The sequence below is a fragment of the Anopheles moucheti genome (genome assembly GCF_943734755.1).
Source record: "Anopheles moucheti chromosome X unlocalized genomic scaffold, idAnoMoucSN_F20_07 X_unloc_1, whole genome shotgun sequence".
Classification (NCBI taxonomy): domain Eukaryota; kingdom Metazoa; phylum Arthropoda; class Insecta; order Diptera; family Culicidae; genus Anopheles; species Anopheles moucheti.
Window position 1 is genome coordinate 1,256,994 of NW_026453515.1, and position 17,462 is coordinate 1,274,455.

General features: G+C 46.6%; 2 protein-coding genes across 2 annotated transcripts; both read right to left on the minus strand.

The window, feature by feature from the left end:
• Positions 1–5,114: 5,114 nt before the first annotated feature.
• Positions 5,115–8,688, minus strand: LOC128307502 (uncharacterized). Its single transcript, XM_053045382.1, has 2 exons — positions 7,387–8,688; positions 5,115–5,120 (listed from the first exon to the last, which is right to left on the minus strand). Exons 1-2 carry the CDS (start codon positions 8,686–8,688, stop codon positions 5,115–5,117), a joined length of 1,308 nt encoding a protein of 435 aa, XP_052901342.1.
• Positions 8,689–14,504: 5,816 nt separating this feature from the next.
• On the minus strand, positions 14,505–15,047 carry LOC128307503 (uncharacterized). The gene has a single exon (XM_053045383.1). It carries the CDS (start codon positions 15,045–15,047, stop codon positions 14,505–14,507), a length of 543 nt encoding a protein of 180 aa, XP_052901343.1.
• Positions 15,048–17,462: the final 2,415 nt, after the last annotated feature.

A 17,462-nucleotide genomic window follows, 5' to 3' on the forward strand; every position in this document is an offset into this window, starting at 1 on the left:
CACGTTACTGAATAATTATCTGCCGTTAAATTAGTGTGTTCATAAGGAATTGCCGCTTCACCCTTTAACGACGATAATAGATATTGGAGCTTTGCAATCGAAGGGAGTTCCGTAGAAGCGTCTATCATGCCAATGAACCGATCGCGAAAAGAAAGCCATTTTGAATAATCACCATCAAAAGTAGGCAGGTCGATCTTAGGGAAACGGAGGTTCGACACATTTGGTTTACTAAACGCGAACGTGGATGAACTTGGCATCATCGTTGATTCATTCAGTGAGTTCGACTCCCTTGGCAGCTTGTCTCGCAAAAACGCGCGAAGATGTCGGCATCGATCGTCCATTGCGATTCTTTCCTGAATGCTTGCATCGATAGCCTCACAGCTATCGTCCAGCTCCATTAACTGCGTAATCGCGCCAAAATAATCGTCCTTGTACCGTTCTAAGCACTCTAACGCATCAGACACTTCATTTGTGACACTTTCCGTGAACGAGGACTCGAATTTCTCCAACGCCTTTATGTGCTCTTCTGCGATCCTCTTCTTCAGCTGCGCTGCTTTCTTCTTCTTATCCATCGCAAACCGATCACTATCACCGAATATAGTTTAGCACGACTAACACTCCACTCCTAACACAGAACCAATCGAGGAAACGATACGCGCGATATCAGGTAACACTGATGCGTGCGAAGACACTTATGTGTGTGTAACGTGCGGATAGTAGCGTTCGAAGCGTGGTCTACCGATGACCTTGCACAACCGTTGCTCTTGTTGCCGAGCGCACTACGACCCGATACTCTTCATGCAGAGCGTTATCATTTGCTCGTGATGCCGAGCACAACACAAAAATGTTCTTGACACTGAATTACACCTATCCTTAATCCGGCTCGAAGGACCAAAATGTTCGATATTGCAATTTTCACCAAGGATAGATGTAACCCCGTCGAAGGTCCAGTTGAAACTCGTTTATTCCTAAGTCAATGTACAGTTCATTTAGAATGCATTTGATAGTTCATCTGCTATGTCATTCCCATTATCCGGTTCGTCTATACTTGTTACTTAATTTCCTAGCTTCCTAATCCTAATAATTCAAACAGGAAGCGTTTACCGTATCTGAAACGATTCACAAATATCGCACTGTGTTTATCTCAAACCATATAAAGAAAACACATTTTTCGTGGCCGAGGTCATAAATACATCAAAACGCTTACCGGGTAGTACGTACACCATCAATTTTACGCATTTTTCGCGATTTGTTGATGAAGAAATACAACAGCATTACGTTTTCCATTCCACTACACCGTTGTTGCTTTTGTAGCTCTAGAGTCGTCTTTTAAACAAAACAGATGCATAGGACAATTCAATAAAACGCTAGAAACATTTGCACAATCAGACATACACAAGTTCAATTCTATAAATAGCTAGCTTGCATTCGGACCGGACTGTTGTAGGGTTTCATTGGGGAAAGACGACCGAAGGAAAAAAGCGGCACAAAAAAAGCTCGGAAAAAAGCGGCACAAAAAATAATTTTTGCAGCTTTTTTTTTGTGCCGCCATGACAGTTGGTCCGATGAGGTGTTATTAAGATGTCTTTCCGTCGTCTCTACGGGGACGAAAAGACCGCGCAAAGACGTCTTTTCATGTGACGTTTTGGAGCATGGGGTCTCACAAACTAATTGACATACAGACGTCAAATTTTGACACGAATTATTTGAAGGTTGGTGCTATATAAAAATAATATGCATTTAATACTAGCGGCGCCATCTATGTGTCAGACCGGGGACTTATCAGCCAATCTGTTACCTAGCACCACTCATACCAACAGGAGTTACCGGACCACATACATCCGAATGTATGAGTTCTAACACTCGCGACGACCTTTTCTCTTTACGCGATGGATATGGGTTTCGAGTTTGTTTTCCCACCAAACAAGACTCACAAACAATACTATCTTTGTCCGAATGACTGATATTAATCCCAGTAATCTTGTGGTTCCGAACCAATTGTTCAATACTGCGCGTATTCAGATGACCAAGTCTCTTATGCCATATCTCCAAATCTTTGGACACTTCACCTGTCGTTAACATTGAGTTTTCAATTCGCCGTCGGTAACAAAAATCCAGCTGATATAATTTTCCGATCATATAAGAGTAGATCATACGGCCCTTGGCCGTCATAATGGAAAAAAAAATAAAAAAAAAATAATAATTTTCCGACACGTGTTCCACACTCTACGATTTCATCGCCACGATGAATTTCAACTGTTAAATGATTCCGCTGTCGCAACCGACAAAGCTAACGCTTGCTTTGCTCATATGAGCCTTCGATGTGTTTGACACTTTTTCTTTTGCTAGGGCACTCGTTCGGCTTGCTCGTCCCTCCATTTTGCAGCCAAAACACTTTACCTTATTTTTCCGATGTGGTTTTCGAGGTTGCTTTTCACTGGTTGCCGCTTCACTTTTCGGCAAGGACAGGTCCACACGCACTTCATTTTCGTTTCCTCATCCAGCAACCTACACTTAACGAATTCCAGATTTAGAATTACTAATGGTAGCGATTCGATGGTTCATCAAATAACATACTACTTCGAGTTCATCCAACATGGCACCGGTAGCTCTATAGTCCCGCACTAAACGGTCAAGTTTCAAGAAATGTTCCTGTAGCGTCCCACTATTGAAAATTAGAAACACAAACTGCCGCTTCAGAAGCATTCTGCTTGCAATACTGTGCCTCTCAAAAACACGTTTCAAGGTGTCCCACACGTCCTTCGGTGTTTTTATCCAGCTCATATTAGAGCTACGAATCGTGTATCCGCGTTTTCAGTAGCGACTTGCAACGCCGATCCTTTTTGGAAGTGCTTCACGGTTCAGCGCCTCCAATCCATCCGCATCAGTGTTGACACACTTCAAGAACTCTTCAAGAAAACTACACAAACATTACCATCAGCTACACAAATTCAACATGTTAAAACAGATTCGGACTCCGAGGGTTGATGGCGTTTAGAGAATCTATTCCGACAAAAAAGCATTGCGATGTGGTGCTGGAACAATCGCTGGGTGTGTCTACACAGGAATAAGGCAACACAGTTGTAGTTCGGGATCCTTTCCTCGTTCTTGTTCATACCAGCTATCCCGTTCAAAAACACAATCATTCTGTAGAAGGATCTTTCAAGCCGTCTGCTTCACTGCTGGCGATCCTATTTAGGATTTATGCATGGGATGCATGGGATGCTACAAAGAACCCACGAAAAGACCGATTCTTTGTGTTTATACTACTAGTTAGCGAGTTCATTTATTTCAAAATCGTTTGTACGGCATATTGAGTGAAAATTCAACGTTAAATTGTACTTACAGTTGATTTCATAATTTATCGTACAAGTTTTATGCATAATCAGACGATTTTTCAACAATTTTCTATTTTAAGCCAACAACTGTGGGCATTGCATTGTTGATGTTGTTACCTTGTGCGTTATTTTGGCTGTCATGCCATATGAAGCTCGAGAAGAAGACAAAGAAGAAGACCATCAAGCTCGTGTAAACAACACCAAGGGAAAAATAAAGAGTTAAATTAACGTGTTTTTGTCGGTAATATTTTAAAATACGGTTGTTTTCTTGATAGAAATATCATTCAGGAGACTTTCCCGAAACTATCCAAATATATTGAGTAGCTGCATCACCTTCATGAGCTGTTACCGATCCTAAATAGGATCGCCAGCAGTGAAGCAGACGGCTTGAAAGATCCTTCTACAGAATGATTGTGTTTTTGAACAGGATAGCTGGTATGAACAAGAACGAGGAAAGGATCCCGAACTACAACTGTGTTGCCTTATTCCTGTGTAGACACACCCAGCGATTGTTCCAGCACCACATCGCAATGCTTTTTTGTCGGAATAGATTCTCTAAACGCCATCAACCCTCGGAGTCCGAATCTGTTTTAACATGTTGAATTTGTGTAGCTGATGGTAATGTTTGTGTAGTTTTTGTGGCACTAAAGGCCGTGAATGAAAAATACATGTACATTTTGCAGGTAGCGTGTTTTAGCACTGCGGTTGCACGAGGCAAGCTTTTATTTGAAAGAAAGGAGTGCACTGCCCTATTACACATGCCGGTATAATCATGATTCTGTATCTCTTCCACCGGGTCTGCAGGATTGCAAACATTTTTTTACAATATTATTCCATTTGTCCCTATTGGTCTCATCCTTGACGAAATGACTTTTTGTGTAATACAGGAACGATGACACACCTGTTTTACTTCGGTTTGCAAAACATTAAACATTTTCTAATCCTCCGTTAGTTGATAACACATCATGTATATGTTTCTAACCTATTGCCGATTCGATGCAGTTTTTCGAAGGAGAAAGGTTTTCCACATAGTCAGATGGTAAAATGGCATCATCGGAAGTGTTCGATATTGCAATTTTCACCAAGGATAGATGTAACCCCGTCGAAGGTCCAGTTGAAACTCGTTTATTCCTAAGTCAATGTACAGTTCATTTAGAATTCATTTGATAGTTCATCTGCTATGTCATTCCCATTATCCGGTTCGTCTATACTTGTTACTTAATTTCCTAGCTTCCTAATCCTAATAATTCAAACATTCCGGCCACCAAAAGAAGTAATTCTTTTCTTAATTAGCTGAGTTCATAGAGTATGTTCCTGAAACTATTAGAATTCAAATATGTATCGAGTTCACTTATTGACCGTCTCACTAATCTGATTTCCCTTCCGTGTCTGCAATCGGAAGAATGGCTAACCGAACAGATGGACGAACGATCTGTTTTCCTGATGCTGTGCGTAACGTAACTACACGAACAACATCATCCTTGCCCGGATGCAAAGCTACAATCCTACCCATCGGCCACATCGTAGGATGAACATTATCCTCCTTTATAATGACTAACTGATTTTCCTTTAGTGTCACTGGTGAACCGTTACAGTGTTTGGCACAGGATTGCAGTTGCTGAAGGTATTCGGGCATCCACCGGGACCAAATGTTCCGTACGTTTTTTTGTACCAACTGGTATTCCTTCAGGCGGTTGTCAGGTGTTTGACTGTGGTCCACTTCTGGTACAGCTTGCAGACTTCTGCCAATAAGAAAGTGAGCAGGAGTTAATGGTTCTAGATCTGAAGGGTCATTAGATAAAGGAGTTAAGGGACGGGAATTCAAGCATTGTTCGACTTGAGCTAGGAGCGTTAACATGCTTTCTTGTGTGATACTTATGGTTCCGATACTTCTGATGATGTGTTTCTTGGCCGATTTAACTGCTGCTTCCCAAAGACCACCAAAATGTGGTGCACGCGGTGGGATGAATTTCCAATTCAGTTCGTTGTTTGTGGTCCAGTTGAAGATTTCTGCGCGGTCGGCTTCGTTGCACTTGAACATTTGATAGACTCGGTGAAGTTCGTGTGATGCTCCCTTGAAGGTCGTTGCATTATCCGAGTGCAGCTCACATATCCTTCCACGACGTGCAATCAGGCGACGAAGTGCTCCAAGAAAGGCCGCTGTTGTAAGATCTCCTACCAGCTCGATGTGCACGGCTTTAGTTGCAAAACAGACAAATATGGCAATGTACGCCTTCGTTGGGCTCCTGTTGCGAATCGTTGCCTTTAACAGGACTGGCCCACAGTAGTCGACACCGCATACAGTGAATGGGGTTGTTGGAGAAACTCTCGATGATGGTAGATCTGCAACACATTGTCTCACCAGAGTTGGTTTGGCTTTAAAGCACGCATGGCAGTTGTGATAGACGGACTTTGATAAACTGCGTCCACCGATGATCCAAAATCTCTGTCGGAGAGATGCCAATAACAATTGAGGGCCAGCATGCAGTAACTGCAAATGGTATGCAGTTGCCAATAATGATGCTAATGGATGCTTCGAATCCAATAAGATGGGATGTTTTGTAGCATCCGGTATATCTGCGTTCCTAAGCCGGCCACCGACGCGAAGGGTACCCGATGGGTCAATAAATGGTAAAACCCATTTCAGCTTCGAATTTCTTAAACATGCCTTGCCATGTGTAAGGTTGTGTAGGTCGTCTGGAAACGAATCTAATTGCGATAACTGACATAAACGCAATTCCGCCTGCTGGAGTTCTTCTACCGTGAGTAGAGGAATGGATGATGATAATTTCTCTACCGATCGAGGGGTGATATCATCGCTGTCTCGGTTGTTTGCACCCTTAAAATCACGCAAACGATGTATGTATCGCATGCAATATGCCATAACCCGCCGAAGTTTGCTATAGCTGCAGAATCTCGAAAACAGCATGTTACGGAAGTCATCTACTGTTGAAATTGCTGCAATTCGCGTAGACACCAATCTTTCTTCGGGAACGTCCAATATTTCCGCCGAAGGAAGTGGATCCTTGGGCCAATTTTCCGGTTTCTCTGCTAACCATTTTGGACCATGCCACCATCGTTGACAAACTAACAGCTTCTGTGCATCAAGGCCACGTGAGACATCATCTGCTGGATTATCAACACCTGGTACATGTTTCCAGCTCTGGATTTCTGTTTCTCCTTGAATTTTAGCGATTCGGTTAGCCACAAAAGGCTTCCAACGGTTTGGAGGGGATTTAAGCCAATAAAGGACGGTCATCGAATCTGTCCAACAGATAGTAACCGTAAAGATGCTGAGTGATCGACTAACCTTGTGATATAGTTGAGTCGCCAGGCGCGCTGCACAAAGTTCCAACCGGGCAATGGAGTGAGTATTAGCTTACGCAACCACCTTAGATTTAGCTGCTAATAGCTGAACAGTGACGCGATGATTTGTCTCTGATCGAATGTAACAACATGTTCCGTAGGCCCTCTGGGACGCGTCAGCGAAGATGTGTAGTTGTACATTGGTAGCCTTGTACTGTGAAATAAACCGAGGAACTTGCAACTCCAGAAGAAGGTTCAATGATGAATGAAACTTCCGCCATTGCTCCCGAAGCGATGAAGGCAATTCTCGGTCCCAGTCCCATGGCTTGCCGTCGTGCTTTAGTGCCCATAATTGTTGCATAAACAATTTTCCGATGAGAATGGCTGGTCCTATCAGCCCGAGTGGGTCAAAAAGCTTAGCAATACATGAACACGTGATCCTTTTTGTAAGGACATCTGGTACTGGTGGTAACTCAACTCTGCACCGAAATGTATCACTTATTGGCTCCCAGGTGATACCCAATGCTGAGACTGCTAGAGTATCTTGCCATTCATGAGTAAGTAGTGTCGCTAGATCCTCCTGTGGGACACTTGTCAGTGCCGCTCGATTATTTGATGCCCATTTTTTCAACACGAATCCCGCCGAACGTAACATTGCGGAGATTTCCCTTTGAATCTTGATGGCATCTGATAGATCTTCTGCCCCGGACAAGAGATCATCCATGTAAAAATCATTCATTACCGAGTTCGCTGCCCGTGGGTACTCGTCCTGATGATCTTGTGCGATCTGCCGCAACGTCCTAGTCGCCAAAAACGGAGCTGAAGCAGTGCCATAAGTGACCGTCTGTAGTTCATAGGTATCTATAGGATCATTCGGGTTCTCTCGATACAGAATGCGCAGAAAGTTTCTATCTCGACTTTCGTGGAGGATTTGCCGGTACATTTTTTCGACGTCCGCGGTGATAGCAATTGCGTGAGATCGAAAGCGCAGCATGATGGTGAAAAGATCTTGCTGGATAACGGGACCAACAAGAAGCTTGTCGTTTAAAGAGACACCGGTAGAGGTCTTGCACGACGCATCGAACACAACTCGAACCTTTGTGCTGGTACTCTTCTCTTTCAAAACTGCGTGGTGAGGAAGGTAGTAGTGAGGGCAATCATCATCAACAGGATTAGGCATTTTCTTCATATGCCCCAATTTCTCGTATTCCTTCATAAACGCAGAATTTGGTCCCTTCATCTGAGGGTTGGCTTCCAAACGTCGTTCTACTGCAAGGAACCTGCGTTTTGCGATCTCTCTCGAGGATCCTAAAACGATACTCGGAATAGGATTAATAGGCAAGCAAACAACATACCTCCCCGATGCATTACGAGTTGTAGTAGATACGTAATGTTTCTCGCAGCTGTCCTCTTCCACCGAATAAACAGGATCATCCGGTATGGTCTCGTTTTCCCAAAACCGTGTCATTATTGCTTCCAATGGTTGCTCGTTCGTTGCCATATGACATATACGAGATGTGTGTGATGACTGCGATGTATTTCCTGCTACAGCCCATCCAAAATGCGTCTCCACTAGCCATGGTCTACCAGGGCCTAATGAACGCTTGTGCCCAGTGTGTAGCTCCCAGAAAGCGTCACCACCTATGACGACATCAATCCTGCCAGGAATGTGATACGTGGGATCCGCTAGTGTCACATTCGTCATGTCCCAGGATGATACATCGATTGGTGAAGTTGGTATGTCCGATGACGGTGTTTCCAATACAAGTAGTTCCAACTGAGTGGCGAAGTGTTGACTTTTGGATCGAACGGTTGCCGTGATCGATCCCCTTACATGTTGAATAGCTTTTCCGATGCCAGAAACGGAAACATTCACCTTGGTGCGGGTGGTCATTAGTTTCCTAGCCAGAGCTTCCGAAACAAAGTTAGACATCGAGCCCGAATCAAGCAGTGCTCTTGCCTCGTGCTGCCTTCCATAATCGTCCAAAATATACACTATGGCCGTTTCCAAGAACACCATTTCGTCCTCCGATTGAGCCGCCATAGTAATCTTCGGTTGTGATGCTTGATGAAGCAGCGTGTGATGACGTTCATGACATGAACGACAAGTGTAATATGACTTACACCCTTTAACCTGATGAGAACCACTGAGGCAGTTCCAACATAATCCCTTTGACTTTACAATGTCCCGCCGCTGTTGTGTATCGTTGGTGAGAAAGGCCGGACAATTACGTAGCAAATGAGCTTCCGAACAATTTAATGGACATTTCAGCGGTTGAGAACTGGTGGTGGAGGTAGGAGAACTGGATGAAGAATCTTGCGTTGCAGCAGCATTTGTAATCGATTTTCGATGCGTTATAGGGTGACGTTGGTTGCCGGCCACCTTGACATCCGCAGGCGTTGCTTCACTACAGAATCTCTTAGCAGATTTTAAAATCTGGATCCGTTCATGTAGGAAATCGACTATATCTTTGTACTGATCCTTATCAAAAGTAACCGAATGTTCCTCCCAGGCCAGAAGAGTAGCAGAATCCAATTTCATTAGCAGCAGATTTGACAGTGGTGTGTCCCAAGATTCGATCGGCTCGCGCAACTTTACCAAACCGCTAACATGACGAGTAAATTCATCCACCAAATGTGCTAAGTCATTGACACAACCCGTTTGCACTGCAGGAAAATGGTGGAGCTTACGATAATACTCGCGAATGAGCGATTTTGAGTTATCGTACCGTTTCAGTAATGAAGCCCACGTTACTGAATAATTATCTGCCGTTAAATTAGTGTGTTCATAAGGAATTGCCGCTTCACCCTTTAACGACGATAATAGATATTGGAGCTTTGCAATCGAAGGGAGTTCCGTAGAAGCGTCTATCATGCCAATGAACCGATCGCGAAAAGAAAGCCATTTTGAATAATCACCATCAAAAGTAGGCAGGTCGATCTTAGGGAAACGGAGGTTCGACACATTTGGTTTACTAAACGCGAACGTGGATGAACTTGGCATCATCGTTGATTCATTCAGTGAGTTCGACTCCCTTGGCAGCTTGTCTCGCAAAAACGCGCGAAGATGTCGGCATCGATCGTCCATTGCGATTCTTTCCTGAATGCTTGCATCGATAGCCTCACAGCTATCGTCCAGCTCCATTAACTGCGTAATCGCGCCAAAATAATCGTCCTTGTACCGTTCTAAGCACTCTAACGCATCAGACACTTCATTTGTGACACTTTCCGTGAACGAGGACTCGAATTTCTCCAACGCCTTTATGTGCTCTTCTGCGATCCTCTTCTTCAGCTGCGCTGCTTTCTTCTTCTTATCCATCGCAAACCGATCACTATCACCGAATATAGTTTAGCACGACTAACACTCCACTCCTAACACAGAACCAATCGAGGAAACGATACGCGCGATATCAGGTAACACTGATGCGTGCGAAGACACTTATGTGTGTGTAACGTGCGGATAGTAGCGTTCGAAGCGTGGTCTACCGATGACCTTGCACAACCGTTGCTCTTGTTGCCGAGCGCACTACGACCCGATACTCTTCATGCAGAGCGTTATCATTTGCTCGTGATGCCGAGCACAACACAAAAATGTTCTTGACACTGAATTACACCTATCCTTAATCCGGCTCGAAGGACCAAAATGTTCGATATTGCAATTTTCACCAAGGATAGATGTAACCCCGTCGAAGGTCCAGTTGAAACTCGTTTATTCCTAAGTCAATGTACAGTTCATTTAGAATGCATTTGATAGTTCATCTGCTATGTCATTCCCATTATCCGGTTCGTCTATACTTGTTACTTAATTTCCTAGCTTCCTAATCCTAATAATTCAAACAGGAAGCGTTTACCGTATCTGAAACGATTCACAAATATCGCACTGTGTTTATCTCAAACCATATAAAGAAAACACATTTTTCGTGGCCGAGGTCATAAATACATCAAAACGCTTACCGGGTAGTACGTACACCATCAATTTTACGCATTTTTCGCGATTTGTTGATGAAGAAATACAACAGCATTACGTTTTCCATTCCACTACACCGTTGTTGCTTTTGTAGCTCTAGAGTCGTCTTTTAAACAAAACAGATGCATAGGACAATTCAATAAAACGCTAGAAACATTTGCACAATCAGACATACACAAGTTCAATTCTATAAATAGCTAGCTTGCATTCGGACCGGACTGTTGTAGGGTTTCATTGGGGAAAGACGACCGAAGGAAAAAAGCGGCACAAAAAAAGCTCGGAAAAAAGCGGCACAAAAAATAATTTTTGCAGCTTTTTTTTTGTGCCGCCATGACAGTTGGTCCGATGAGGTGTTATTAAGATGTCTTTCCGTCGTCTCTACGGGGACGAAAAGACCGCGCAAAGACGTCTTTTCATGTGACGTTTTGGAGCATGGGGTCTCACAAACTAATTGACATACAGACGTCAAATTTTGACACGAATTATTTGAAGGTTGGTGCTATATAAAAATAATATGCATTTAATACTAGCGGCGCCATCTATGTGTCAGACCGGGGACTTATCAGCCAACCTGTTACCTAGCACCACTCATACCAACAGGAGTTACCGGACCACATACATCCGAATGTATGAGTTCTAACACTCGCGACGACCTTTTCTCTTTACGCGATGGATATGGGTTTCGAGTTTGTTTTCCCACCAAACAAGACTCACAAACAATACTATCTTTGTCCGAATGACTGATATTAATCCCAGTAATCTTGTGGTTCCGAACCAATTGTTCAATACTGCGCGTATTCAGATGACCAAGTCTCTTATGCCATATCTCCAAATCTTTGGACACTTCACCTGTCGTTAACATTGAGTTTTCAATTCGCCGTCGGTAACAAAAATCCAGCTGATATAATTTTCCGATCATATAAGAGTAGATCATACGGCCCTTGGCCGTCATAATGGAAAAAAAAATAAAAAAAAAATAATAATTTTCCGACACGTGTTCCACACTCTACGATTTCATCGCCACGATGAATTTCAACTGTTAAATGATTCCGCTGTCGCAACCGACAAAGCTAACGCTTGCTTTGCTCATATGAGCCTTCGATGTGTTTGACACTTTTTCTTTTGCTAGGGCACTCGTTCGGCTTGCTCGTCCCTCCATTTTGCAGCCAAAACACTTTACCTTATTTTTCCGATGTGGTTTTCGAGGTTGCTTTTCACTGGTTGCCGCTTCACTTTTCGGCAAGGACAGGTCCACACGCACTTCATTTTCGTTTCCTCATCCAGCAACCTACACTTAACGAATTCCAGATTTAGAATTACTAATGGTAGCGATTCGATGGTTCATCAAATAACATACTACTTCGAGTTCATCCAACATGGCACCGGTAGCTCTATAGTCCCGCACTAAACGGTCAAGTTTCAAGAAATGTTCCTGTAGCGTCCCACTATTGAAAATTAGAAACACAAACTGCCGCTTCAGAAGCATTCTGCTTGCAATACTGTGCCTCTCAAAAACACGTTTCAAGGTGTCCCACACGTCCTTCGGTGTTTTTATCCAGCTCATATTAGAGCTACGAATCGTGTATCCGCGTTTTCAGTAGCGACTTGCAACGCCGATCCTTTTTGGAAGTGCTTCACGGTTCAGCGCCTCCAATCCATCCGCATCAGTGTTGACACACTTCAAGAACTCATGCACCTCCAGGAGAATTGTCATCTTAACGCGGTATAGTTTGAGCCATCGAACAGCGGGAGAAAATGACGATCGTTTTTCTCAGTAAGAAGCTCCATCATGAGTGCTTCATGAGTGATCGATACAAGACAAACAATATTCACTAATTTTTACTGCCCTTTGATCGCCAATGTATCTTGGTCCATAATCTAATAAACGATATTGGTTTTGCTTAGTGAATAGTATATCCGTTTATTTTAAAAGAACCGGAAAAAGTACAAGTAACAAAATGCAGGTGGGATTGCCAATCTATCTTTACAAAAGGTATCAGTTAACTGGACTTCAATTAACTGGAACGTTGTTTCAAATTAACACAAGTAGGCAGGGGTTGTACACTCTAACACGTACCGCAGGGTTGAATAGACCACCGAGGACAGCAGTCGCCGCTGCGCTCCTTTTGGGTCCCTGGTGGTTTAGCATAAGTCGGGAGATTTCCTTCGCCGCACGGAGTGCCTTCGCCGTGACATACTTGACGAGCGGGGTCCACAGCAAATGGTCGTGCAAAACCACGCCCAGGTACTTCAAGCGCCTCGTCGGCTGTCACTGCAGTCCCTCGGTGGCGACCGTGGGTTGTTCGTAGCCCTGCCGCATGGTGGACATCATGATAAGCTCCGTTTTGGCCGGAGCTAGATGCAGGTCGCTCCGCCATCCACGTCCCGATCATGGAGATCGCCTTCTGTGCCCGTCGCGATCGCCCTCAAGCTCGCCACGAGGAGTTCTGGACGTCGGGTGCTGCCACCACCAGACACCAAGGATCGCGTCCGTTCGTAAGGTGGAACGACCGCGCGTACTTGCCTCGCTCGACGACTCGCTAAATGGCTTGCACCTTCGACCTCCCACGATGAAAACCATACTGCTCCGGTGACAGCAGAGGGGCACTGCTGTCTTCCAAGTGCTCGTAGAGGCGCTCAAGGACACTCCTCTCGAACATCTTGGCAACTGCTCCCTCATGGAGCAGCGATCGGCTCGCCGATGGATCGCCCGGTGGCTTGCCCGGTTTGGCCACGAGCACCAGCTCCTTCGAGAGCTCCCCTCGATCCAGCAAATCATTGAACACCCGGACGAACGTCGCCGGGTGTTCTCTGATCGCGGTTTTCATCGCCACGTTCGGAATCCCGTCCAGACCGGGTGCCTTTCGTCAATCAACTCCTGGAGCTTCCCGTTCCGGCTCTCCTGGATCCCCCGCTGCAGCTGCCTACGGAGATCATGCAGGCGAGCCGTCGCCACAGCACGGTCCGCTGGCTCTGTGGCACCACAGAGCCACTCTTCGGCCGCTTCGCACTCCCGATGCATGTCTCCCAGCTCCGAAGTCCACCAGTACAGCATCCGCAGTTGATGGTGTTTCGCCGGGCCCACCCTCTCCATGGTGCAATCGCAAGCTCGGGTCAGCGCTCCGACCAGCGCGCAGGACGTGTCAGCTTTTGCTTAGCGACAGTCAACGAGCGCGGTCTTATAACCCTCGCTGCTGAAGAGGGAGATCTTCCAACGGACTCCGGCATGCGACGTGATACCCGCGCCCCGGGCCGTCTGCGACTGCTGGTGTTGGTGCATGCGCCGCTGTCGCTCGACCCGTGCTCCAGGGACATCCACGGAGAACTACACGTACCGGTGATCGCTGTGTGAGTACGTCGGACTCACCCTCCGGCAGAGCGACCGAGGGACTTGCGAACGTCACGTCCACGATGCTCTCCCTCGCGACACCGTTACCCTGAAGGTGGGCACGTTGCGCGATTGAGAACATCCAGCCTAAGATGATCAACTGAGCCCATCAGCGTGTGCCCTCTGGATGTACTGTGGGCACTTCCCCACTCCTCGTTCCAGACGTTGAGATTCCCGGCCATCACGGTGTGTTGATGTCCAACAACAGTCATCTCCACCGCCTCGATATAGTCACCGAAGTCTGCTGGCCCGATGTTCGGCGATGCGTAGCAGCTGGCGCATGTGACCCCTGCAACTGTAGCCACCACCAGCCCGGGATGCACGCCACCCGATAGGCATTGGATGCGTTGAACACTTTGGGCCTCGTCAACCGCCCATCTGCCGTTGTCCCGAGGCGGCTTGTACAAGTCTCAGGCGATGACTACGACCACCCCGTGCTCCCGTGCCGTCTGCAGCATCAGGTCCTGCGCTGATCTGCCTTGCCGGAGGTTGATCTGCAGGACTTTTATACTTCCCGTCGGCAGGACGGATGTCCCACCCGTTGCGGCCCCTTGCAGACCGTACAGCAGACCGCTGCCGTGCAAGCCCGAGCCAAGTGGCCCGGTTGGCCGCAACGGATTGAGTGCGTCGACCAATCCTTCTCGCTCTTGCACTGAAGCTTCTGGTGGCCGGGTTCCAAGCACTTGAAGCACCGCTGCTGGCCCTGCGTCGGTGGTGTCAGTTTCGTTGCTAGACAAGATGTGTACAGCACTTTCACGTGCTGCTGTGCCATCTTCTCCGCTGCCTTCACTGACATTCGGATGTACGCCGTCTGGGTGCCGTTCCAGGATTTCGTCAAATGCACGGCGGATTCCTTCACTGTTTTCTTCGTGCAGTCCTGGACCGCCGTCGCCACGTCCGATGCCTTGGCTAAAGGGTCGACCTCATCAAACCGAACCTCTAGTGTCTCCGTCACCAGACGAGCGGTGGCCGGGGCTACAGCCTTAGCGCAGACCTCCTGCACTCGCTGCAGAACCTCCTCCGAATTGACGCCGTCCTGCAGGTCCATTACTAACCGATCCCGCATCGTCCGTCGTCCCACGCCAAGTATGACTTAATACTCCGCCAACTCTGGTGTGTTCCGTATCAGCTGATACATGTCCGTCCAAGTTTGACCCTCGCCTGGGGCAACCTCAATCGCGTCCGGCTTTTTATTCTCCGGTTGCTGTTGCTGCTGTTGCTGCTGCTGCTGCTGCTGCTTCTGCAGTGCCCTGCGGCACCCCACCACCGTCCAGGCGCCGCCCTGCACCGCCTGCGTGCCAAGTGTTTCACCGGCCACGCTGGCATATGACGGCCGCTGCTGCTGCTGCTGCCGCTGCTGCAGGATTGTCGCAGCTGGCTGCTCATGTAGCTGCGGTTGCAGAGCCTGGTTGCAGCCATAACCGAGCATCTGCGCCAACAACTCCTGATGGCTAGCACTCTCCTTCTCCAGCTCTTTGCGGAAACGCTTCGTCTCCTCGTGCCATGACGAGCCTGTTCCTTGCCCTACTGCAGCTCTTGTTGGAACTGTTGTTGTGCCAGTTTCTTTTCTTGCCGGGCTAGCTTCTTATCTTCCCGGGCCATGTCCTCATTCGCTTCGGTGCGCTGTCGGAGCATTACGAGATCCTGCTGCAGCTCCTTCACCTTCAGCATCGTCCTTTTTTATTCTGTTTTTTCGCTTAACAGCTAAAGTGCACTGGAATAATCGTTAAGTAACACTATTTGCGCCTTTGCACGTGAATTTTGCACAACTTTTTCCCCTTTTAAGGCGTCACAAAGAGGCGTCCGTCCAGAGTGGATGACAGCTACACACACAGGGATAACTGGCTTTTTTAACAATAAGGGTCTTTATTCGCTTTTTTAGTTTACAACCAAAAACCCTCCCAGCCTCACCAGTTTTGCCCGCGAGGGATTGCTGGAAAGGCCCCCTGCTGCTTTGTCGCAGCCGTCCCTCAATCGCCTTTATCTTTTGGCCTGTTGGCATGCGATTTTCCCTCCCTCACTCTACGAACGCTTGAACCCCGAAAAGTGCCCAGAGATAGTCCCAGCAGTCTAGAGCTTCAGCATTCTCGAGCCGGTGTCTTGCTCGGTGTCGTCTCACATGGTTCCGGTTCCTGAGCAAGTGCGCTTCCCTCTCTGCCAGTTCATCTGCAGTTAGATGTCGACCATCAGGATGCGTTACCGGTAGAGGTTCCCTCCGCGCGGCCTACCTTTCACGTGCGAGTATTCGACGCGCCTCGTTCCGCCGCTCATTCCGCGCCACCACCACCGCTTCGTGAGCCATGTCGAGATGCTGCGCCGCTGCCACCATTTCGTCGCAGCCTCCGTGGTCATCCCAATTATCCAGGTTACTTGCACTTTTTGATTTTGCGATGTTGGTTTCACCTTTTTATTTAATTGATATTTGATTTCGTTTAAAAGCGCGTTACTAATGCGTAATAGAACAAATGCGTATAATATGATTCCGTCTGACTAACTGATTTGCGACTGGTTTTGGCTCTGCGCCAGCCTCCCTTTTATATAAAATAATTACATTGTCCTTATGGGCGTATTTAGCCCTCTAGCTCTGTAATGCGAGAACATATTTAACTATCTCTTTCTAACGCGTGCATTATGCGTACGTGATTTTTCACAGGTGCGTTTTACATATTTTAATGTTGGTAACAATTCCTATTGTCCTGCTGCGCAATTGGATGAACTCTCTCTAATTTACATAGTTTACCTTATTGCATGTGCTATAAAAATATTACCTTGTTATGACTAAAATTCCCATGCTACTTTTGGAGGTATTCAATGTTATAATCACTTTTGATCTTAGTTTTAATTGCCAGAAAAATATCTTCATGTGTATGTATTGAGGACGCCACTTCTCATGCTATCTCGTTAGCTATCTTGTTCTAATTTCTGACTGCTTCAATTCACTTTGAACCTAAGCGGTTTGTGTCTAGGATGATCTAAAATTCATGTGGCTTTATTGCGTAAGACGTTTCATTGTGTCTTAGCTATTTTAAATTATTTTTGCGTTATTAGTCAAAGGTGTTAAACCTGCATGTTACAGTCGTTTGCACTCGTGGACCGCTCGATATACCATTCCTGCTGCAACGTGGTGGTGATGATCTTAGCTGTCTCGCATACGTCACTCCACCTTGCTCGTTTGCTAAGCAAGAACGCCTGCAACGAGTCTGTTATATCGGACCGAAATAAAGGTGCGGGCCACAGGTCTCACGTACGCATTCTGCACCCTGATAAGCTTCCGGCGATTCCCACGCTCGTCTGTCGCTTCGTGCCAGATCGGTGCTGCGTACCGGAGCGTCGAATCCGCAACAGACGAGAGAAGTCGTCGCTTTGCGCACTTGGGCCCGCTGTGATTCGCCATCAGCCGTGTGACCGCCTGTGCCACTCGTTTCGCCTTCGTCGTGGCGTAGTCCACAAGCGCCCCCTTACG